At 37.2% G+C, this 23121-nt stretch overlaps 2 protein-coding genes across 5 annotated transcripts in view; one reads left to right on the top strand and one right to left on the bottom strand.

Annotated features, from left to right (window-relative positions):
• DPP4 (dipeptidyl peptidase 4) overlaps positions 1-13387 on the top strand; it is a 74296-nt gene extending 60909 nt beyond the window's left edge. The window contains exon 26 of the mRNA XM_018911470.3: positions 13225-13387. Coding sequence (XP_018767015.2) covers positions 13225-13239 — 15 coding nt within the window. The 3' untranslated portion in view covers positions 13240-13387. The remainder of the gene's footprint in view (positions 1-13224) is intronic.
• Positions 1-23121, bottom strand: part of SLC4A10 (solute carrier family 4 member 10) — an 88780-nt gene that overhangs the window by 17670 nt on the left and 47989 nt on the right. For all 4 annotated transcript variants that reach the window (XM_018911465.3, XM_009087931.4, XM_018911467.3 and 1 more), the window contains exons 7-16: positions 21030-21187; positions 19111-19198; positions 18483-18629; positions 17820-17920; positions 16300-16474; positions 15981-16114; positions 14629-14874; positions 3195-3300; positions 411-572; positions 48-161 (exon numbers count right to left, since the gene is read on the bottom strand). In XM_018911465.3, coding sequence (XP_018767010.2) covers positions 48-161; positions 411-572; positions 3195-3300; positions 14629-14874; positions 15981-16114; positions 16300-16474; positions 17820-17920; positions 18483-18629; positions 19111-19198; positions 21030-21187 — 1431 coding nt within the window. The remainder of the gene's footprint in view (positions 1-47; positions 162-410; positions 573-3194; positions 3301-14628; positions 14875-15980; positions 16115-16299; positions 16475-17819; positions 17921-18482; positions 18630-19110; positions 19199-21029; positions 21188-23121) is intronic.

Genomic DNA, 23121 nt, shown 5'->3' with positions numbered 1-23121 from the left:
GAGTACTTTGCAAAACGATAAAGCAGTGCAATTTATCAACAACTTACCTTGAAAGCATTTGGAACCTGAAGTTTTGGTGATGGAATTCCAATGGCATAGTCAATTAAAACCATGGACAAAATAGTGAGAAAGACAGCGAAGTCGCTGACAACAGAGCGTACCTATGATTATTGAGAGAAATTACAATTTTAATTAAAACATTCAGCTATGACTTAAGATTTTTCTTCACTGTTTTAGTAGAGCTTACAGCTTCAGCTTACAGCTAAAACCATGCTTATTCTGATACAAGTTTCTAACAGAGGAAAGATGCCCAGTCTACCTCACCAGCAGGGAAGTGAATTTGCAATGCAGATGGAATTCATACTAAGACATGACTAATGGCAATTTTGAACTGCAGTAAGGGCACACACCTTTGTTGGGAAGTATCTGCTGGTTTTGAACTGCTTCAGAGTGGAGGAGAGCGTCACTGTGGAGAAGAACAAGATGACAGACCAGAAGAGGACGTCTGGAACGTAAGGGCCATGATGGCCACAGGCTCGCCCAACAAACTCGCCATGAAACTTTTTACATTCCTGTCAGGGAGAGAAAAATAGTATTGTTCTAAAAATTATCCCTGCTTGCACTAACATTTTCTTTCCAACTTCTTTCCTAAATTGTATTACTAGAAATAGTAAAGCAATTTCTAGATATTTATTCTTTTAAAACTTAAAACTCACTACGTGTGTATCTAGTCAGCATGGAAAATTCCCAAAGGAATCTTTTTTTAGCCATATTAAATGATGAAGTCACTAAGACATGCCATAAATGAAGTCATTAACATAAAACCAGGGTTTTTTTCAAAATCAGCAAGTACACTGATTTATTTTCTGTGTACAAATACAGATTTACACTTACTAACACTCTCCAAGTGTGGAAAGAAAAGTTCAAAAGGCACAAAGAGAAAGTCTGCTCCTGGTGCATTCTCAAGAAGTGCTTTTTTGTTTTCACAGCCCCAGCAATTGAAGAAAAAGCTATTTAGGACGAGTGGCATTGGCCTAAAAGGAGCCAAACACATTTAATACCACACGGGGGCAGCACATCCTGCAAATTGTCTTTCTCTTACCAAAAGATCTGATAAAATGCCCGAAAACGCTAAATCTTTAACATCAATTATATTTAATATAATATATTATCAATATGCAGATACAGTAGAAAGCATTTCCAGTACTTCTCCACTACTATCCTTAGTGGTCTAAAATCATAAAGAGTAGCTCTAGAAATGTGAGCTACTAGCTCTGGACTCACAGTCCTTTCCTTCTCCTTCCCAATCCCTCCACACTTTTTAAGAAAATTGAAATGCAGCACCCAGAACCAGGGATTCCAGAAAGAAATATCCTGTCAGATCAGGATCTTTTTTGTATTAAATCAAGTGTGTCATTGCCTCATCACACTCACTGCACAATTATCCTGGTATGGGAAACTTCAGCTTTGAAAAAAAGACTGTCTTGGAAAAAACCATAATTGCTATTTGATGACTGTGAGACAAAGGAGAACAAGGTTTTTATACTGCTATAGCAGTAAACTTGGGATGCAGTTCATCATATGCCTCTTGAAGAGGATTTTGTCACCATCAAAATCCTCTTCACACTTGTCCAAAATCTTCATACTTGGTCCAAAATTCTTTGCTCACACTTGGTTTGTCTTGATGGCAAAAAAAAATCATTGGGTTTTAAGAGAGAATGAGAATCCAGATCTTCAGAAACCTGTAACATTTCAACTAAATAGAAGAAATATATGAAGATATGAGCAGTAAAAGAGGCATAATGGGGTGAGTCTGACCAAATATTTACAGACAGCAATGTCTAATCTCTTACTGAAGTTCTCTAGAACAGAAGTTTCTTGATGATGCTTGTAAGAAACAAAGACACAAAAGTACAAAAAAAATCAGTTATTTCTTTGACAACTACAGTGACTCATGGGAAAAGTTGGTCAGTTATACTGCTACCTATGTAAACTCAAGTTTTGGTAATAAGCTTTCACAGAAGTTTTTAAGGGTTTTATATAATGCAGCTAGTCTTTTACATTTATAGTTAAAACAAAATCTGTTATTTTAAATCTCCTCAGCTGCAAATGTACTCTGAAAAACACTGTCAGAGATCTGAGAAAGTGAGAGGAGGAGTCTGCTCCTGCACAGATGCTCTTAGAGTGTGCTGCAATTTTGAGAATATTCATTCTGGACTGCTGGAATCCCTCAGGCCAGCAGTTCTCAACTTTCTTTCTGCTGTTGCCACACCAACAGAGTTGAGGAGCAGTCCCTGCTCAGAGGAAGGCACGGAAGCAAGACAGAGCAGCCACAGAAGACAGCTCTAACTTAACATGAGCTCTTCTGCATTCCTGCCTTTGGAAAAAAAAAAAAAAAAGAACAGTATCTTCTGGAGACAGTCCACTGGATTGGCTTTAGAGTGTTCAATTTGATTATGCCTATGATCAGGTTAATTCAGTTATCTCTTCAGTCTGGTGTCTTTTGCACTCAGTTCTCTTGACTGTAATGAAATGATCCCTTTGCGAGAAAAAGTGGTGGCCCAATCTCAACACAACATTTTGATCTAGTTGTAAATGTCACTTTGAGAAAGGCAAACTTGAATTATAAAATCCTTTAACCACAGAAAAGTGTACTGTTAAGAAGCTTGTTGCACATTCATGGAAGCCTCACTAAACTGTAGCTTTATTTCCTTCCTCCCCTGGGAAAAGAAATTACAGAACTCATGTGAGAAAAAAGTGGCCACTAAAGAGAAAATGTTACAAAATTTCTCCCCATCCTCTTTTTTATAGCCTGAACTATTGCAAGAGTGTTTTAGGGGAAATAAATGCTTCTGATTCTTTCTACACAAGGGAACTTTGGTTTTGCCATCTGGCAGAATTTAGGACAAATTCATTGTCATTTGACATGTTTGACTTGATCTCAGCCAAGCTCTTGTGCTAGTGTGTCAAGAAGGTTCCAAAGCAGGGCATAAAATGCACACACTTGCTGCAAAAAGCTTACAAAAGGAGATAATGCTACAAAGTTCATGTTAATTTTTGTTAAGTATCTTTCATTATTTATTTTAACAAATATGAGCAGAAAATTGGGAATTTTTTAATATATTTGTTGCAGTAAGATGGACAGAATTATTGATGCCTATGCCTTTATTTATTAAGTTCCAAAATTTACTTACTGATACAGTTAGGTTCCCCCATGGCACATCAGATGCAGATATATTGTAGTCCTGCCAGTATTGTAAGGTTTTATTGCTAGGATGTTCTGGTTCCACACAATTGCATCTGAAAAGAAATTTATTTTTCCTTAATAATAAAAGATGTATCAGATATTAATCCCAATTTTCAATTTTATGATGCACTGAAATTATGCTCTACACTGGCAGATAATTTTAGTTAAATGAGTTCAGGAGATGCATGCTTTGAAGCAGTTTGTAGTTCAGTAGCTAGTGCTGTTACTGGAGTCTCACTGCTGTGAGGTGCATATGCATATATAGTACGTAACATGACATATTCAAACCACTGATCACATTCAGGTTCACCACCTGTTTTCCTCCTTGTCTATCGATACCTCTGAGCACAGTTTGTAATAGTGAGAAAGTGCTGGTCCTGTTCCACCCTCTTACACCCATCACTTCTCTACATGGACATTGGTATGTACTATGCACAGTTCCAGGCTGATCCATTTCCCAAATAGCAAACTCTCTGTGTCCTCTTTCTTTCCTAGAAGGAGAAGTGCCTTTGCATGCAAAATTGCCCAACTACCCAGTCAGCTGTCACCATGACTCTAAATGTCAGAGTCACCAGCACAAAAAGCTCTCTGAACTCTGTGTCCCTTGGTTCTCCTTTCCCCACAGCTGCTGCAAAAGCACACTTTTCTTTCTAAACTGTGTATTTTAATGTGCAAAATGTGACAAGGCAGTGTAGGAGGACAATAAGTAATTTAAAAATAAGGAATTTAAAATCAAAATTAAATCTTTAAAGCCTCTGAAGCAACTGTGGGAGGCTTTTTCTTTGACAAAGCCTTCAAAATATCCAGGATACTCTGTAGGATCCAAGATGTCAAGTATGCTTTGCAATACGCTTTAAATTAATTCTACTTTAATAATCTATAGCACCATCTAGTCTGCTAGTATTTCAACGTGCTTATGAGGACTTAAAATAAATTGTCTACTCTCTGATAAAGTTTTCAGGAGTAGCTGGGGACAGGATAACATCTGACTGTCGTGCAGAGCCACAGAGCATAAATTGCATTACAGCTGTAGCAGAATATCAGTTTATTCACTTACCTATCCCATATTCTTTCTATGTGACTGTTTATCTTTCCACAAAATGACAATACTCATCTAGATTTGTATGATTTTCTGTAGATGAAATCCTACCATCTACACCATGAGGACACAACACTGACATTCTATTTCAATTACAATACTATACATGTGACAACAGCTGCATTTAATACATAGAGAGGAAAAGATGCAGGTTGTCTTTGTGCAATTCCTTGCTTTGATTTTGAATGCAGCTACTTCCAAAAGAAAGAGAAAACCCTCACAGCCCATGAACAAAAATAAAAAAAAAAAAAAAAAAAAAAAAAAAAAAAAAAAAAAAAGCAACTGCATTCAGAGAAGTAGAGGGCCTGAGCCAAAAGTCCTTGACTGGATCTTTCAAACATATTGAATATGCTTTGGATCAGGCCCTAAGTGCAGAATGAATGCGTGTTCAATGCAGAGATCTAAGTATTACAGAATGGGTTCAATGGAGCACATCACTACCAGTGAGCTACAGCAGCAGAATAAAGCCAACAAACAGTATGGCTAGGAGGGAGTACTGGATGTTCATGCAGCAATGCAGAGGTGGCTGTGTCAGGTTACTGCTGATTTCTGGGAGCAGGGGAGCCCCCTGGCCCTGGTGTCCATCGCCGATCGCAGAGGGGCCGGATGCGGGGCCAGGGCCCGCCGGGATTGATTACACAGGCCAGGCTGGCATGGGCTGCTCACCCAGTCACTTCCTCACTAGAAGGGGACACTGTGCCTGTCGCCAGCACTACATGGTACAGCTACACCTGCTGCAAACTGCAAAATTACATTTAATGGTTAGAGGAGCCAAAACTTCTGTTTCCTCAGAAACGTGACACTTGAAGCTATGGTTTAATACAGCTCAGGTAAATCACTTTCAGATGAGATCACCTGTTTATTTCTATAGCAATACCACTTTCCTCCTGCACAGCATTCCTGTCTGGCCTTTACCAAGTTTCACAGGCATTTAGCAATGGCAGACCGATCATCAGCAAATTAGTGACTTGTGCAAACTACACCCACACAGACCAAAATCACCCTGCACAGTGCTTCTGCCACTGAATGGGGCAGAGATAGGCCCTAACTGTGGAAATCAGATCCTCTTTCTACTCAGAAGACCAGTCAAACAATGATCTCAGTGTTTTGATATATACAACATTGCATTGCTTTCAATACTGTATGTGTTTTGGCAACACTGACATTCTGATGTGAGATTGTATCATGGTATTACTGTCTTCCAGCATCCCACTAATTGCTTAACATTATAGAACTCAGAGATAGTAAAACACTCCCTGTCCATCCCAGAAAACACAAATGAAGGTACCATTCAGTGCCAAAACATAAAAACATTATCTACCAAAATGTGTCGTTCCATAACAGATTTAATTGCTTCAATGATAACTATTTCCCAATGTAACTGACCTTCAAGGATAATCTCACATTAATGAAATAATGCTTCCTACTTAAATATTTTTAGTATTTTAGTCTCTTTCATTGCCATTTTTACTTCGAGTAGTTTTGCCAGAAAAAGCAAAATACGCTGAATAGTTAACACTAACACATCCTTCTATTTTCCTGATAAAATATTACTCAGAACGCTGGAATAAGCAAAAAATTATTTCCTCTTGGGGGTTCAAGTGCTCTTACATTCTTGTAAAGTTGCTTAAAGTGCTGAACACTTGCCCATGACAAGGGATCTGTGTGGATTTTATGCTATTGCCAAATGAGTAATAGACTATACAAACACCTGTATTTGCTAAGCAACATATTCATCTTCAAATCCAGTACCAACTTAGCAACATACTCTTGTGTCTTTGAGTGATAAGTCAGCAATCATCTTCCTGATACTAAAAGATTCGAAAGGATTCTTTTGATTCTCTTTCATCCTGGCTAGAATAAAGGCAGAGAAGAATCTGACACTGGTTGTGGTAGCAAAAGCATAGGTGTCACTATGGGGGGGGGGGGGCAATCTTTGCTGCCAATCTCAACACATCCATCTCATCACACTGATGACAGAAATAAATAATTTTTCATCCTTACCCTTTTGGATATGGCAAGACATTGTGATCTCCTAGTAGCAATTCAGATGTTTAAGCATGGGTGACTGTACACTCCATGGTATCTGTGACATCTGTGATGAGTTGGCACATATGAGGGGATCTTGGTTGACTCATGCCTTTGTTTTCAAAGCAGCTGGAGGCTGGGAGATCTAAAATGGCACTAGATACCCAGTCACAGGCCCCTACCTGCATTCAAAATGTCCATATTTTGCAGCTAGACAGTGGAGCTCGTTTTCTTTTAGGGTATATAAAAATAATACAACCTAATAGAGAGTGGATTATACTTCTGAGGTAGATAAATAAACCATTTCAGACAAGACAGTCTTCAGACAACTCAGAACTGTTGTAAGAAGAGATCTGACGAAATGAGAATGTAACAAAGAATAACCTGAACCTGCTAGCTAGAAACAAGAACCAGAGCAGCAGTCTTTATTGCCCATACACTTTGCAAAGTGCTCAGCTTCAGGGAATCTCAGATAACTATCAGCGTTCTTTGTTCCACAAAAGGAACAGTTATTACTATCCTTAATAGCACCAAAAACACCCTCTGTATGATCCCTTATCTCTGGACTATGAAAAAGGGAATATTAGTTAGCAAATTAAAAACCTGTCACTTCATATGTCAAGTTGGGGAATATTTTCCCCCTTCTTTTTAGATTAGCAATAAAATTAGATATCATAGCTGCTCAACAACTAAAAGGTTCTTTACTAAAACCACTTGCACCCTGACTCTAATTTTCTGTTAACTGCAAAACAAGAAACTTATTACCTACATTTATTTGTTCAATTCAAATTAACCTCAATCTAGTCCTTCCAGTCCTTACAATATCCACCTCTCACCCCTGATCCTCCAGGCTGCTTCTTCCCCACTTTCTTCTCTTTACTCTGTCATGCATGCTCTGCTCCCCACACAGACTTTAATGTAGCATGGACAGGCTTCAAAAAGCTGGACAGGCACCATGCTAAATGCAATTTAGCACTTCAAAAAAGAGCCTCAGACTGTGTTTTTGTGAGTAAATAAATCACTTAAACAGTGCAGCTCCCATTGAAATCCCCATGGCCATTCATCCCTCTGCAGTCACTGTTTTCCAGTAGCGGGTTTTCAAGACTAGAAGGCACTTACTAGTGACAATTTTCTAAAATTCAGCAGGCACTGGTTTGGATCTCTTATTTTTCCAGCATTTACATATTGTAAGTTCCACCTATTTATACTAGATAAGGATATGATCTATAAAAGATGCAACTGCAGCTTCTTCCTGATTAGTCAATATACCATTTCCCCTTGCTAGAAGGGAAAAATGCCTTTCTGGCTCACTTAAGATAGCCTCAGAATGAGATTTGCTCAATATGAATATTTATAATACTTAAAAAACTGCAGGCAAGTATGACAAATAAGTTGCAAAATGTGCTTGTTTAAACAATATGTCTCACTGAATATCAGAGCACATATTTGGTAGTATGAGTAGGAAGGTTTTCCCCTCGCACAGAGGACGCTCTGAGCGTGCTGTGCACTGATCACACAGCAGAGACAGAGGAAGGTGACAGTATGAAATGGAAGGTAACATCACTGGGTTTGTTCCTAAAGTAAGGTATAGGTGGAGGTATTCTTTATGTTGCATTTACAATGCTGAAGTATATTAATGGCACTATGCTATGCATGTTTAGGTTTTCTCCAAATACACCATTTTCATGGGGATTATGGGCACTCACAGAATCCTTCTGTTTGTCTAACAACTTCTATGGGAAGAGGACAACATTACCATAAAATGAAATCTTCTCTGCTGTCTCATACCTACAATACCTGCATATCCCTGGCATTTTATTTACCATATATTCCTTCTTGTGCCAACCTTCATACCAACTAAATCAAAGGCTTAGTGGATAAAAGACTGGAAACAAAATAATTAATAGTGATGAAAAATGGACTTGTCAGTTAAGTTCTATTCTCAGTATCATGAAACCCTTTCACAGCACAGCTGTCATGGCAAGACAAGATTTTTTTCTTCATTTATTTATGAGATCTGCCATCCTGAATTACGACCACTGTTATGTGGCCCATCTCTGACAGTCACGAACATCAGCAGGCATCCAAAAATATTCTCTAAGGTTACAAGTCTGTACAGTTTAGTTGGTTAAGTTCAAGAGGAAAACAGAAAAGCCTATAAAAGCACCTAAACAATGCACTCAGCAGCACAATAGTTTAAAGGGAGAGAGAACCAAAGATAAATCTGAGAAGGGGAACTGATGTTAGCCTGAAGAAATCTCAAAGAATCAGGTTCTTTTGGATAGCACATCAGGAGGAAAATAGTGTTTTTTCAAGGGGAAAGTCTAGAAAACAGATTTATAATCATATTGCAGCTTTGTTAACCTCGAAGGCTGGGTTTTATTAGCTATCTGCTGCAGTATGCAGTCCATGCATTTGCAGCAGCACTATGGTGTGTAACTGCCACACACAGAAATTCCTGTGCAGAAAAGCAGTGCAGCTCTGGGGACAATGACAATTCATCTGAAAGCTTTCACTGTGAAATACTTCTAGGATGTCACCTCACCCTACTTCCAAAGTAAAGAGTGCATATACTGGAGGAGAAGAGGTTCAGCATAATGCTGGTACAGAAATAATTACTGCAATACATTGCAGGGCTATATGGTCAGCTTGAGTTTCAACTGTGCAGGTGCAATGTATCAATACACATAAAGGTACTGTAAAAAAACACCCACAGATTTTATGTAAGCCTTCCTAGATTCTGAAGGCATTTTAGACGAGCTCTTAACTACAAACTGAATGCTGTGGAGAATTGCTTATCAAGGAGATCTCTTTCCAAAGTGGAGGGATGAGTGGTAGGAAAAAACAAAACAAGGTGGGCACTCTCTGGGTTCAACTGAAGGAGAAAGAGACAAAGAAGTCAGCTGAGTTGGGCAGGCACAGAGAAGTCTTGGGAAAAACAGAATAAAGAAAAAGAAAGCCTGGATTCCAAGGTTTGTCAAGAAGCAAAAGGGAACCAGCAGTTAAACTCAGTGATGGCACTTGCATGGTTCTGGGAAGAAGAGGGATTCTTAGGGAAGGACACAGAGTATATGGCACAGTTACTTAACTGTAGGGAAAAAATCTATAAAGAAGGGAAACAGAAAATCTGTATTCATATCTAACCTCAAAGAAATCATTACAGGAGCTGAAATTCAATTGGGACCATAATGAGCAATACTGTGCTCATCATCGCTGACTCTTCTCATTCCACCTGCAGATACAGGGTATAAACCAACCTAATCTGCATCCAATAATTATGTCTTTAGATTAATTTATATAGAGAATGGAAGATTTAAAACTTGCTTGTGCAAACAGTGGTATGCACAAAACCAACCTTCACAATGCCTTCTAGAAGCAGTAGTTTCTATAGCCTGAAATGAAACTGAGATTGACATGATCTTGGCTCCCTACTTACATCAGAGTGGGATTTTCTACTCCTAATGCTTAAGTGCATGTCAATACCAAGACAGATTGCAATATGCATATTACTATGCCAAGAAATCACTTTAAAATTATTCAATGTAATCTGTTAATAATTGAGTAACTTCTGGTAAAGAATTATTAAAACAACATGAGTTCATCACTTTGAAAAAATAATTAATAAAAACCAGAAAGGTATATAAAATTCCTTTATATACCAAAAAGGTATATAAAGATCTAAACAACCTTACCATGAGAAATAACTGAACTTCTGAATTCTAAGAAAACAATCTTAAAATGCTTGTATTTTAAAGACTACTGGATTGCTTTCTAAATCACATTCCTTTCATACCCAATGCTTATTCTGTTTTCCTTTTAAAACCAGGGGGGTTTATCTGCTCCAATATGGGGTTCTCTTTTCCTAGTAAAAATAACATTCTAATATTTAATATACACTTTAAAACTGATGGGCTTCAGTGTTCCAGACAGGTTTCACTAACTGGAGATATATTTGCTACCAGGGTAGGATAAAAACAGGAGGAGGAGAGTGCAGAAATAAGAGAGTTGCTATGCCAACCTACAAATGCTAATGGCATGACAAATACAAAAAGGTCACATAAAAAAAATAGAAATAAATGCTCTGATCAAGAAGTATTTGTACTTAATTTAGTAAACAATGTAGCTACTCTATTCAAGTTCCTTCAAAACAATACCATTTAAAAATAAGAAAATACAGCACAGTACCACACTGAAAATCAGGCTTGGTCCTTCCTTTGATTTATCACTTAAATGCTTTATTCTTTATCATCTATGTCAAAAATATGATGTTTTAGGAAAAAGTTACATATAAATGCTGAATGGATTTACCTGTAAGTAGATCACTGTATTTATTCTGTATTTAAATACAGAGTAAAAAAAAAAAAAAAATAGTAAAAAGTGCATCATGTTTAGTTTTACGTTCATTAGAACATGCAAAAAGATATTTTTGTCATTTTGAGGTAGAATTCTGTAACAAACTCAAAACCTATTTTCTACCTAAAATGGTAAAATGCTAAATGCAAATTAGCACTGATTTAAATGTATTTTTAAGAAATCTTTCAGGAAGATTTTCAGTCGATTTTCAAATATTTGGGTGTGCTTGATTAAAAACTAAAAAAAAAATAAAAAAATCCCAACTGTTTTGAATATTCTTCTTGTCCTTCTAAGGTATATTATGGCAGATATTAGTAATGACTCCTGTACTCTCAAATATAAGAGATGCATGCAGTGCAGCATTTTACATAAAATTCCTGTAATAGAGACTGTTTGTAGCAGAATTCAAGCCCACCAAAAATATAGCATGGGTTTTCTTTCTTATTTGAAATATGGTTTCAATCTGGTTGAAACACCAGCTATTTAAAATTACTGTTTTCTTTGTCTTTCTAGTACTCCAAAGAGAGCACTAACAGAATGCCAATGACTTTTCCTGGGTCAAACTCATGTCTTCACCAGGGCAAAGGAACAGCACTGGCATGTAGACAGAACCTGTGGACATCACAGCATCCTCAGAAAGCCCATGGGAGAAAAAAGGACAGCTGGGCCACAGTATACACTAAAAATTTTAAATATATTCAGTGTTCTGACCAATTTATCATCAACTTTTGGAGTGGGCAACAGAAAACACAGAAATTTTACAGTGCAACCCAAGTTTTCTAGCATAGAATTGCAGATGCAAGATAAAGTTTTACATAAGCTTTGGTTGAGCATTCAAAGAGAAATGAGTTGCTCAACCTTTTGAAGATCACCCATGGCTAATTAAAGACCTGCCAAGGCTTTACTAACAATTAAAAACTTGTCTTTAAAATCCCCAAAGAGGAAAATGCAAACAGCTGTTTTAATTAGCAAAACAGCAGATACTAATTAGCTTCTGTAACAGACCATGCTGGTCCTTTAAGGACAGGACCAGTTTCAGCCCAAGTTTGTTACCCATTTAAGCTACAAGTAGAAGGACTGGAATCAGATGCTGTAGGAAAAGCTAATTCCTTGTAAAATCAGTATTTCCCAGCTTCAAGTACATGAAAGAGAGATTTTTATTTTGAGTAAACTTTCATGCTTATCCATCTTTCCAGAACTGAGTCGCATACAGACATTTGAGCAGAGACTGAGAGTACTTGAAATGTCTTGTGATGATCCCATGGGGATGAAAATTGTGGCATCTCACCTTCTGGGCAAGAGGCCACTGTATCTGGACAGAGTAACACTAATATTTGCACATTTGCACAGCAAGCCCACGGAGTTCAGGCTGCATCAAGTCTGATGTGAAAGCTGATTTGGGCACCTGATGTAGAGTTGTTGTAACTGACCACATCTTTCAATTCTCCCAATCTTTTGGGGCTGGTTCTGAATAACTAAGAAATCTCAGATGAAAGAGAAAGGAATGGAGAGATCAGAAGAGGCTGGAATTAGCCTTTTGCTGTGTTCAGAGCACAGACCCTTGGATAGCAGCAGATATGCTCTTACAAGATAATCAACATGCACTGATTGTCAGTACACTGCCATTTCTAAAAATCAGTTTCAAAGCTAAAAAAATGCAAGTCCCATCCCATAAGAACTATATGTCTACAGCTATGTCACTTTGCTGTTAGTGGGGTCAGTTGCTGCAGGCATGATTGAAAATAAACAGGAACATGCTGCAAGTAGAAAATACAGTATAAGTGCCAAATGTGAGATTTAATACAAGAGTTTAAAAGGCAATGTATTTGTACTATCTACATGGAGTGAAAGAATAACTGAAAATATAGGTATGAAATAATAAACTCAACTATCTCAGGTAAGTTTGATATCAATGATATCAAATAATTCTGATATATGTGTTTGAAAACACCAGGCAGTGGTGAAATCTTTCTTCCAAACATCTGGAAGACATTTATCTTTCAGGAGTTGTGTTTGAAAAATCTAAAACTTTTGTGCTGGTTTTCCAACACTGTAGGCCAGGAAAGGTCAACAGGTGTAACAGGAGGATCACAAAGGCTGTTCTTTTACCATCCTGTGTGTTCTGCACATTTTACATTTACTGCTGCCTGCTTTTGGTAACTGAGCAATGAAACACCACCCTTCAAAAACCAGCCTGGGATTCTGATTATTGAATGGCATTCTAAATAAAACCAACAACATTTATTGATTACCACAAGGATTATAATGAGAAAACATTTTGACAAAATATAGACATAGCTATGACTGTTCCCCTGCAAGCAGGACTGTTAAACTCATTTCTCTGAAATCTCTAGCAATATTATGGGATTCAGCTAACCATGAACACAGCTACCCAGGAACCCATGTTTCTACTTGTGTTCATGCTTTCCATGACATATTTTAATATCTCAGCTCCACCTGGTAAATGTTTTCTAAATAATTTTTTGTCTTTGTATAGCATTCCAACATCTGATTTTCAAAATGACAGGAGGACATCATGTTCAAGGAAAAGAAAAAATCTGCAAGGACTCTGCTACATGAAGGTCTTCAGAGTAAAATACCTACTGCATAAAGGTGATTAGGGTTATATGAGGATATAACCTCAACTCCATGCATGGTCTTGATGTCTGCTGCTGTCTCTTCAAATTAATATTCTTTTTTCTACTGATTAAACTATTAGAGATGAATAATATTTTCAGCATAATGAGAGTATGTCACAGCAGAACTATAGCTTCTCTGACTTGTTCTGTGTATTAAGGTACATAATGTACATTCAGATTCAGGATTTGCTAACTATTTTTCCAGTGATAATATACACAAAGCTCAAATGTTTTCTCTGTTGCTGTGTTCTGTTTTTCCCAGCTTAAAATGCAAATGAGACATTTGGTTGAGACACTCCTGTTTTTCCAGTGAACAGAAGATGTGGCACTGTTCAAGCACTGTTGCTTTAGGGCCCCACCCAGCTCATGCACAGGGTTCAAATGGGTTCAGTGAAATAAAGGCATTTCTGGAGAGGGATTTTCATTGAAAATGCTTTTTAATTAAATTTTATTTACTGCTGTGACCAAGCTTAACCGGCCTCAGGACAGACTAGGATCTTGTCCTTTACTAGAACAACATTTTTATTCTCATATCACAAAAACAGGTCTATCAGGGTTCACTTCTCAATAAAATAATATTGATAAAAGCAATTCACTTTTTTATTACCCAAGTAGATTAGTACCTGTTTAAACTTCACAATAAAGTAAAGCTGTTTAAATGGAGATAGATTAAAAATTTTTGTATTAAGAACAAATTGATTATGAGCTACTGAGATCCACCTAACAATTCCAAATCCACTTCAGCTCTTGTAAATTAAGCTTGTACCTAAATGCCAGAGAGGTAAAAATAAAGGAGTTGCATCAACTTACAACCTTTTAGAAAGATGAATGTTTCAATTTGGGGAAAAAAACCCAAAAAAAATTATAAATATGATATCCAAACATTACCTGAATATTCTGTTACCATTTAAAGATTATAAATCATAAGTACAAGGTTACAGAAAGAGACCATTAATTAAATCTCATTAGATAAAAATGAATAGAGACCTACAACCGAGGTCCATTTAAATGCTATTTTTAATTCTAGGATTTCCAGGTTAATTATGTTGAAGCTTTTCCAAACGTCAAGTCTGGAAATATATTTTTTACTTATCTTAAGTAAATATGTCCTTCTTGTACACATCCCCCCAGTAAGACAGCATAATGACTGAGTAGCTTCCACCTGCTACAACTACGGCAAACTTTCCCTGCTGTGCTCCTTGCAGAGAAAACAACCTATGGAAAAAACACCCTACCAGTTTAAGAGAAGAAATCTTACTTACGAGTACTTTGTCAGCAGCTCCAGATTATTATGCATGTTGATTGGATATGTCTCACTGAGATGAAACAGCTTCTCTAAGGCCTCATAAATGAAAATGATGCAGATAAGAGAAGCAAAGGCTTCTTCAGTAAACCGGGTAATGTAGCAGACTAGGGAGCTTGCATCAGTTGCAACAAGGATGATGCACAGGATTGCAGTCCACAGCCCAATGCTGGCTCTCAGAGAAAGGTATGACAACCCATACTCTCTAAAAAGAAGAGAAAAAAACACCAACTCGCTCAACCTTTTGTCCAGCCACATGGAGACAAGGCAGCTCCAAAATTTCCTTTCTGGGAACAGTCTGAGTCAGAAATTATGTACTTAATGTGAACAAAAGATCCTATCAAGTCACCTCCTGACCAGAGCTCTTCCCCCAATTAACAGGACACAAAGAGTTTTATCTCTATTAAAGTAATCACATGAGCAGCTTTGAGAATAGTCACACACAAAGTGTATAAGGTCCACTCACTCTTCATCCCATACCCTGCTTTGTGAACAGCCAACACCTGTCAATTTCTTTTTAAGCTGTGAAAGAGTAGCTATAACAACTTTCATCAAAATTCTGTAAGCTTACTGCATATGATAATAGAGCTCCAAACACACCGTGCGACATTATCACAGCAAACTGAAAGGTCTGTCTGAAGGTGCGAGAAATCTGAGTGCTAAGCGGGGTTTCCTACTCTGTGCTGTGCAGGAGATCCTGCTACAGAAGTCCCTGTCACAGCAGTGAGGCAGAGAAGCAGACTGGATAGCAGAGAAGCATGATGGCTTCCAAATGGAGACACAATTTTTACCCACACTGTGGCAGAGACATGACAAGCACAGCACATGAGCCTAAATGTGGCTCTCGTGGCATGACACCTCAGCCCCTCTGTCCAGGAGAGGGAATGGCATGGCCTGTACTGAAAGAGGGACCACTCCTACTGCATGCACTCTCTTGGTGAGAGATGACATCTTTCGAGTTAGGGGTGAGATAAACCACTGATTTAAATGTATTGTCTCAGAGTAGAGAATGATAAAATTTAAAATATAAAAATTAAAAAAAAAAAAATCCCCACAAGCATCTTGAAGCAGTCATTCCCTTCAAAACAGCTGAGGGAAGGGGGAAGAAGGAAGGAGAGTTTAAAAGCAACAAAAGCCCTAAATTTAAGAAAATTCACCTTTCTTCATTACCAATTCACTGCATAATTTTTGGACTCTGAAACGTGTTAAAGGCAACAATTTATCTCGCTTAGTATTTCAACTTTGGGATGGGTGTCTCTGCTTTTACATAAAAACAAAGGAAGGATGAGGAATATCATGATCTTCACTTACTTGCAAAATTTGAATAAGATCTTCTCAAACACTAAAACTGGTCCTGTGCTGCCAAGTATAGTGAGAGGCTGTCCACCAAAAAGAGAGTAGGCAATTCCAGTCATGGATGCTCCAAACAGCGATTCTATTGCACTCTGAATATGATACAGAGACAAGTGTCCATAAATTTTCAAACAGGTTCTTTATGCAATGTCTTAGTCCACAGCCTTCTAAACATTGAAACACCGATATATAAAGGTGATTCATGCAACAGTAAGGAAATACAAACCACAAAACTAGGGATGTAAGTTTGTTTTAAAAGTTCAGATTTAACACATACTATACGACCTTCAGTTGCTTCTCCCAGCAGACCACCAAATGTGATGACAGGAGACATGCAAGCACAGTAGAGAAACAAAAATGATGCCAGACACTGCAGACTGAGAGCATCCCTGAAGTCACTCCAGAAGAAGGGAGCTTTTCTTTTGATATCTAAAATTAATCCTCCAAAAAATCTAAAGAAAACATAGAAGAGCACAAATCAATTCAGGTGGCACACAAAACTTTCTTTTACGGTATTGCTTCAATCACACTGCAGAGATGCTACTGTTCCTTAATCAAATGATACATACTCTTATGTTTCACCCTTCAAAAAAAATATAAGTTTATAGGAAGCCTGTCTTTGTAACTCCAACCAAGAAATTCTTGGGGATTTAAAACAAACTAATTTCTGTGTCTCTTTCATAAATTCTTCAACTAATCATCCAGACACCAAAGTTGTGAACAGTTGCTTGCTTCCATGCACTAAATCAAACTGTTTATTACCTAAAATAATTCTTTACATTTGTTTAATCAGAGAGGTATCACAGTGCCTATTTGCCCACTGTAAACATCAGCTTTACATTCTTTATTTGAGAACCTGTTCCTAAATACCCTTGATGATAGAAATTAATATATGCTACCATTTTTCAAGGACAAGAACAGTCATCTTTTGTCATTTACACTGTGTCAAGTACAATCAAATATTTAAGAATAGACAGTCCCTTACAAAATACCACACAGCTAAAGTAAATAACCCCACAATGCTCTTTTCCTCCCAGGCACACAATGTATCAGATGCTGCTGAGGCAAAGAAGAAGGTGTAGTGCTACTACCTCCCAAAAATTAAAACAATCCTTCAAGCTGTCAACTAATAGATTCTCTGGTGAGAGAACAACTTCCAGCCAGACTGGCCATCACCTCCCCTGCCCCAGAGTACATCAGCACTGCAGCTGAATCTTCAGCTCCATGCTAAAGGTAGGAACAGTATTTAAATATCAGGAGACAACAAAGTAAAAGAAACATCTATTGCCCAACTCCACTGCATTAAGGCAGTCACTGACAGCTGATGCACTTACACCACACCATATGAGATGAAAGAAAACAAATATTCCTTGGGACAAATCCTTCATTCTGCATACTGCAGCCACCAGGGTAAATGCTAGAGCTGCACAACCCAGAAACTTCAACTACAAAAGAGCTGTAAATATTCCCAACATATGGCACAACACTATACCAAGTTTCCCTTCGTCCTGTACAAAACCAAGAAACATTAATCAAGTTTAAGAAAGGTCTGGCCTTTGTAAATATTAGAGAAAGGAGCTTGCCATAAATACAATGAGAAAACTCAAACCCTCTTGCCCTCTCCTGCTCTCTGCAAACAAGCATGTATTGTTCTCTTCAGCTACATGGCACATGCAAATCAGGACAAATGCCTGAAAGAAATTATGCACCAAGACACTTCTGAGAGAGAACCAGACCCTTGTGATTCCTTTTGAACGTCACTTTGAAGAATTAAGATTTTGAATTTATTTCACTAACTTTCCAGTGCGTTGCAGTTCTGGTCCAGAGTGTCCCCCAGGATGCTCTGCTTCCCCATGGGCTGCAGTTCCATTTGGCACTCCTGGGATCTTACGCTTCTCCTAGCAGAAGGAAAAGATATTTTTCGTGGGTTTTAGTACTGAAATAGGCTCTGAAAGTTAAAAGCTTAAACATAAAGATATCATTTTAAGATTCAGCAGCATAACCTTCTCATAAGCTGTAAAGGTGTTCTATTACCAGACAGTCAATAGTAAAAACACTTGTGATTCTGTGAAATTTAAAGAATTGATCACAAAAAATCTTGTATCAGGAAACATTTTAAAGAGTAACAAGCCTTGATCAATTCTTGCAATAAGCTTAGAACAAAAGGAAACCACGGCTATTTGGAATAATCAAGGACGCTTAAGACCACTTATCCCTGAATTTAGTATCTTTAGACACAACTGCCTGTATTTACTCAGGAGAGAACTAGTACTGAACTGAACCAAATGTCATCACTATACTGTACGCTTGCAAGTCAAGGGTTCTTCTAAAGAAAATTAACCCTAAATAACAACAGCGTGCAAAACATAGTGACTCTGCTAAATGCTAAATTAATGAGACTTAAATCTACATCAGAAAAATTCAAGTTTTAGAAGTGTCGGAATTTTACACTGTACAAACCTGAGAGGGAACATTTTTAGGTGGTTCTATTCGAATTGTTGGGTCCCACTCTCCAGGAGGGAGAACAGTAACCTGATCAAGAAACTCATCAATTCCAGACACCAAGTCATTGCGGTCCTTGGCTTTGTAAGCAACATCATGGAATACCTGTGAAAAATTGACAAGTGTGTGAGGAGGAAAAAGATTGCAAAGGGAACTCTCTCTAAAATAATGGCCCCACTTCTCTGAAATGGAACACACTTTGTAAACTTCCCACTGAACAACCTCAGCTTCAACTGAAAATAGCTTCCGGTACTTGGTTCTCATAGAAATCCCAGCTGCTACAGAAAAACATCCTTATGGCTGCTAAATATTCCAGAGATTTAAGCAGTTTAAACAAAATTAGATCCACTGGAAAGCAACAGTGTAAAATGGAACCTTATTGGTGAAGACATCTTCGCTTATGAATATTGTTTCTCATTTTGTTATCCCCTTACAGCAGCATAATCTGGGCTGTCACAGGATCATGAAATGAGTTAGAATGCTCCTTGTCATCACCAGAATGATTAGCCACATTTCATCTGAAGGATTGGAGATTCCCTGTTACACCTCTTCAGTTAGTACAAAACTGAACCATGAATAAAAATACCTCATCTGTCATTAGTGTTGCAATTGATCTTCCAATCTCATGGTACTGTTGGCCTTTACCCAGTGGTCCAAGAAGAATGAACAAAAATCTGCAAATTAAAAGTAAATTTGAGAAATCCTAAAGCATAGATGGTTGAAATTAATATAAATATTACAGAAATATTTATCTAAAATGTGGACTAGAAGAATCTCTCAGATAAACTCTATATATAATCTCCTTCAAGATACTCACACATGCATTTAAACATGAAGCTTTGCTTAGAAAAAGAATATGAAAATAGCTTCCAAAAATATGTCATAAGCTTAACAGTCAGTCTTGATTGAGGCTACCAAAACCTCCTTACATAACAAACCTTAACTTACATAATAAATGTATGCAACTGTAATCTATGTACAGAACACATTGATTTATTTAATTCTCCTAATTCAACAGAATGGTTATGGCTACATAAATTATTGCAATATTGGAGATGTTAAATTTACCCAAATAAAATATTTTTTTAAAATCAATTTTAGTCCCATTCAGGTTCTGGACAGTCTCTACTTCAGGCTGTAGGCAAGTAAAGCTCTATAAAGGCAGAGGATTTGTTCAAATGAAATAACTAAAGTTCTCAGTTTTGCTAAAATGCAAAAGACAATATTTTGATGTGTATTACTCTTTTTTTTTTTTTAATTGCATACAAATTTTTGCGGAAACATTTTACTGTCCTAATTTGTAACTATTTTTATTTTGACCAAAAATCAAGAAATCTGTTATTTTCCTTTTGGTGTTTTTTTTTCTCGTGGGATTTTGGGGGAGATTACAAGGAAAAGCTTTTTCCAAAGCCAATTCACTCCCTCAGTGTTTCTTATACACATGCAAAAACTAGAAAACATCAAAAAATAATATCCAAAGTAACTACAAAGTACTCCAAAGTCCAAATAAAATGTTTATCTGGTTAGAAGCAAGGATCTGAGTCTCAGCATTGCATTTCATAGCATTACATGAGTGTGATATGTGAATGTCCTGAGCATCACAGACTGGAATACATTACTGCCTACTGCTGGAATTCTACTTTCATAGAAACTAAAAGAGGGAAGGGGAAAGAAAGACAGAATTTGTACAGAGTTTGTACAGTTGAGTACAAACATATGCACAAATTAATTAAAGAAAAAAAAGGGAGGGGTGGATTCTGCAATAATAGTTAAGTCAGTGAACTCAGATATGGGAGAATCATTCTGGAGTTTTGATCTGAATTAACCTCAGCAGGACACAATGTAACCACAGATCTATCCCAATTTTCTTCTATTTGAATACAAGGTCTATTTTAGACTTTTTTTTTAATTCCTAAATTTGTATTCGGAATCAACGTACTCCATCAGAAAATGTTTCAACTTGGAAAAAATTAATAAAATAATTTATGGTTAAAATTCACATTCTGTACTATGCAAAGTAAATTTTTGAAGAAGTAAAGATTTTTTTAAGAATATATTTACAGCATGTTCTCCATCCATTCACTCACTTTCCCTAGTCAACCAAATCAAACAGTTTGCTTTTTTGCCTTTTCTCAATTCCATCTTCTTTTTTTTTAGTTCTGAACATAATTATGCAGTATCACACAAGTTGTTTCAGTTCCAGATGAAATATTCTATGAAGCTGAATATTTCACCTTAGTGAGATACTTCATCTGGAGTAATACCAGTTTGTACAGGGTAAACTGTGTGTTATAACCTACATTTCTACATCTGTGAAGTACTCAAAACTAGCATGTGTCTGAATATACCCACACATCACTCACAGGGTGAGTGGAAGGCTGAGAGATGTCTTTGTCAAAGAGCAAACCAAACTCCTCACTCAGTCAATGGCAAAGCCAAGGGTCACATCACCCTGTCCCCACAAGCTGCTCAGGGGAACACAAAGCAGAATCAGCCCAGCTGTACCTGGTTGGAATTGGAACTTCAGCCAGTCCTGTAAGCAGCACTGCCGGAGACAACCTGACAAAAGCCACAACGGCGCGGTCCAGGAACTCCAGTTCACCAACTAAGATGTTTGAGGCTTCAGCTCCAGGTGGTATCTTCTTCATGAAGTGTAGGTCAACCTGGGGAAAGTATATTAAATTACAACCTAAAAGTTACTCACAGGGTTTTTTTTTTCCCCTGCTTTGTTGACAGTGACTCGCTGATCACAGCACTATAACATTGGCTATTCCAGTTAGGCAGTTCCACTGTTCTTGTGTGTTGAATATTTTTCTTTTCATAAAAATGTTTTTCTAAACCAAACTAGACATTAATTATTTGACTGATTTTTCTTGGAAACAAAGCACTGCAGAATTAATTTATAAGCACAGCAAACCAAATTCAAAATATTTTTGGAAATATATGATAAATCTTCTAGTAATGCTTTTTATCTCTACTCCTAGCAGCATGAATACTTAATAACAATCATAACAGTAGAAGAAATTAAGACACCCTATTTTTCCATAATTATCAATTCTGGAAATCATTAATTCGTAGCTCATAGTTGTTGTGCTAGTATGTCACTGAGAAGAACAATAGATTCCACTACACACAATTTTCCTTTTTCTACTCTGGGATGCATTCTTGTTTTCAGATTTAATAGAAGACAGTTGCCCTTCTGCTGAAAATAACAGAAAATAAGCTATCATGAGCATTGACAGTCTCAAGAGCAAAAACAAACCAGAAGAAAAACTTTGGAATTTTAGGCAGCAATGTTGACTTTTGCAGGATAATAGAAAAACAGAGGCACAGCTTCATCATGACATTGCTATAATAAGCTCAAGGTATTTGTGAAGGATTGCATGACTCTAGACGTTCTGCAACAAAGACTGACATGGAGTAATAAAGTATATAATGTATGTCTGATTTAATTATGCACCAACATTGTCTACATTTCAAAATGCATGAATTTTGTCATTTGCTTTCCTTTTATTAATCTAAACACAACAACAGCAACCAAATCCAATATAAACTGTTAAAGTGGACCATTTTAATGTCTATCTTACAGCCATCTGTCAGTACTAGTTTGCATAGTTTTTGGTAATATTTAGAAAATTGTTTTCTTGCAAATGGCTCTGGCACTAAATCAGAATTCAGATATAACACAGTTGCCTGTGTAATGAAATCTTGGTTTGCTGAGATCACAGAGAGATATCTAATGCTTCCCTAAGCTACAAAGATGACTAAACACCTCACAAAGTTAAACAAGAAGGTTGGAGACCAATTACTTTTCAAGGTAAATTGAAAAAGTCAGGTAAATTCTGTTGTCCACTCAAATAATGAAATAAGTCTTCGGGATTAAATATATAACTAAGGTTATATATTTAATATAATAACTACACCTAATTTTGGTGTCACAGGTTATTTGTAATTGAGAAGAAGAAAGCAGTCTTTCAGGCATGTAGAAATCTGCATTCTGTGCTGAGTTTGCCTTGTGAATGGATGGATTTAACATTTAAATGCAATTAGCATTTAATAATTAATGTCCCATATACAATATGCTGCAGTTGTGATGAGGTCCTTTAACATACAGATCACAAGATTCAAATTTGAAAGAAACATTCTGTCTCCTGTCTACAAGAAAGTATTTCCAGATATTTCCTGCACTATTTATCAGCTTGAGATTCCAATACTGTCTAATATTGTTTAGGTAGTGAAGAGAACCCCATTAAAAGGAAAGTAGCAGGCAGAGGAGCAAACACACCTAAACCCCAAAGGCACTGCTTTCACTGCATAATGACAGGGAGGTGGTCCTGGAGTGAATTTATGGCAGTGGCAGAAGCTACATATTTAGAATGCTTCATCTAACCCATGCATAATACATCTCTTATCCCAGGTCTTTAGCTGGAGAGACCTGATCTGCATCTTAATCTGCACCCTAACCTGAGTCACATTCCTGACCTGACCCTAAATAGTCCAGGCAAGCTTCAATTAAATATAAAACTGAACAACTAATGCAGAGACCATGTCCCTCCAGGGCAATTCAAAGGCTGAAGAGTGGTGGACATCTAACCTG

Source organism: Serinus canaria, chromosome 7 (assembly GCF_022539315.1).
Source record: "Serinus canaria isolate serCan28SL12 chromosome 7, serCan2020, whole genome shotgun sequence".
NCBI lineage: Eukaryota > Metazoa > Chordata > Aves > Passeriformes > Fringillidae > Serinus > Serinus canaria.
Note: the sequence above shows the minus strand (reverse complement) of the source record. Positions and strands in the feature narration are given on the sequence as shown.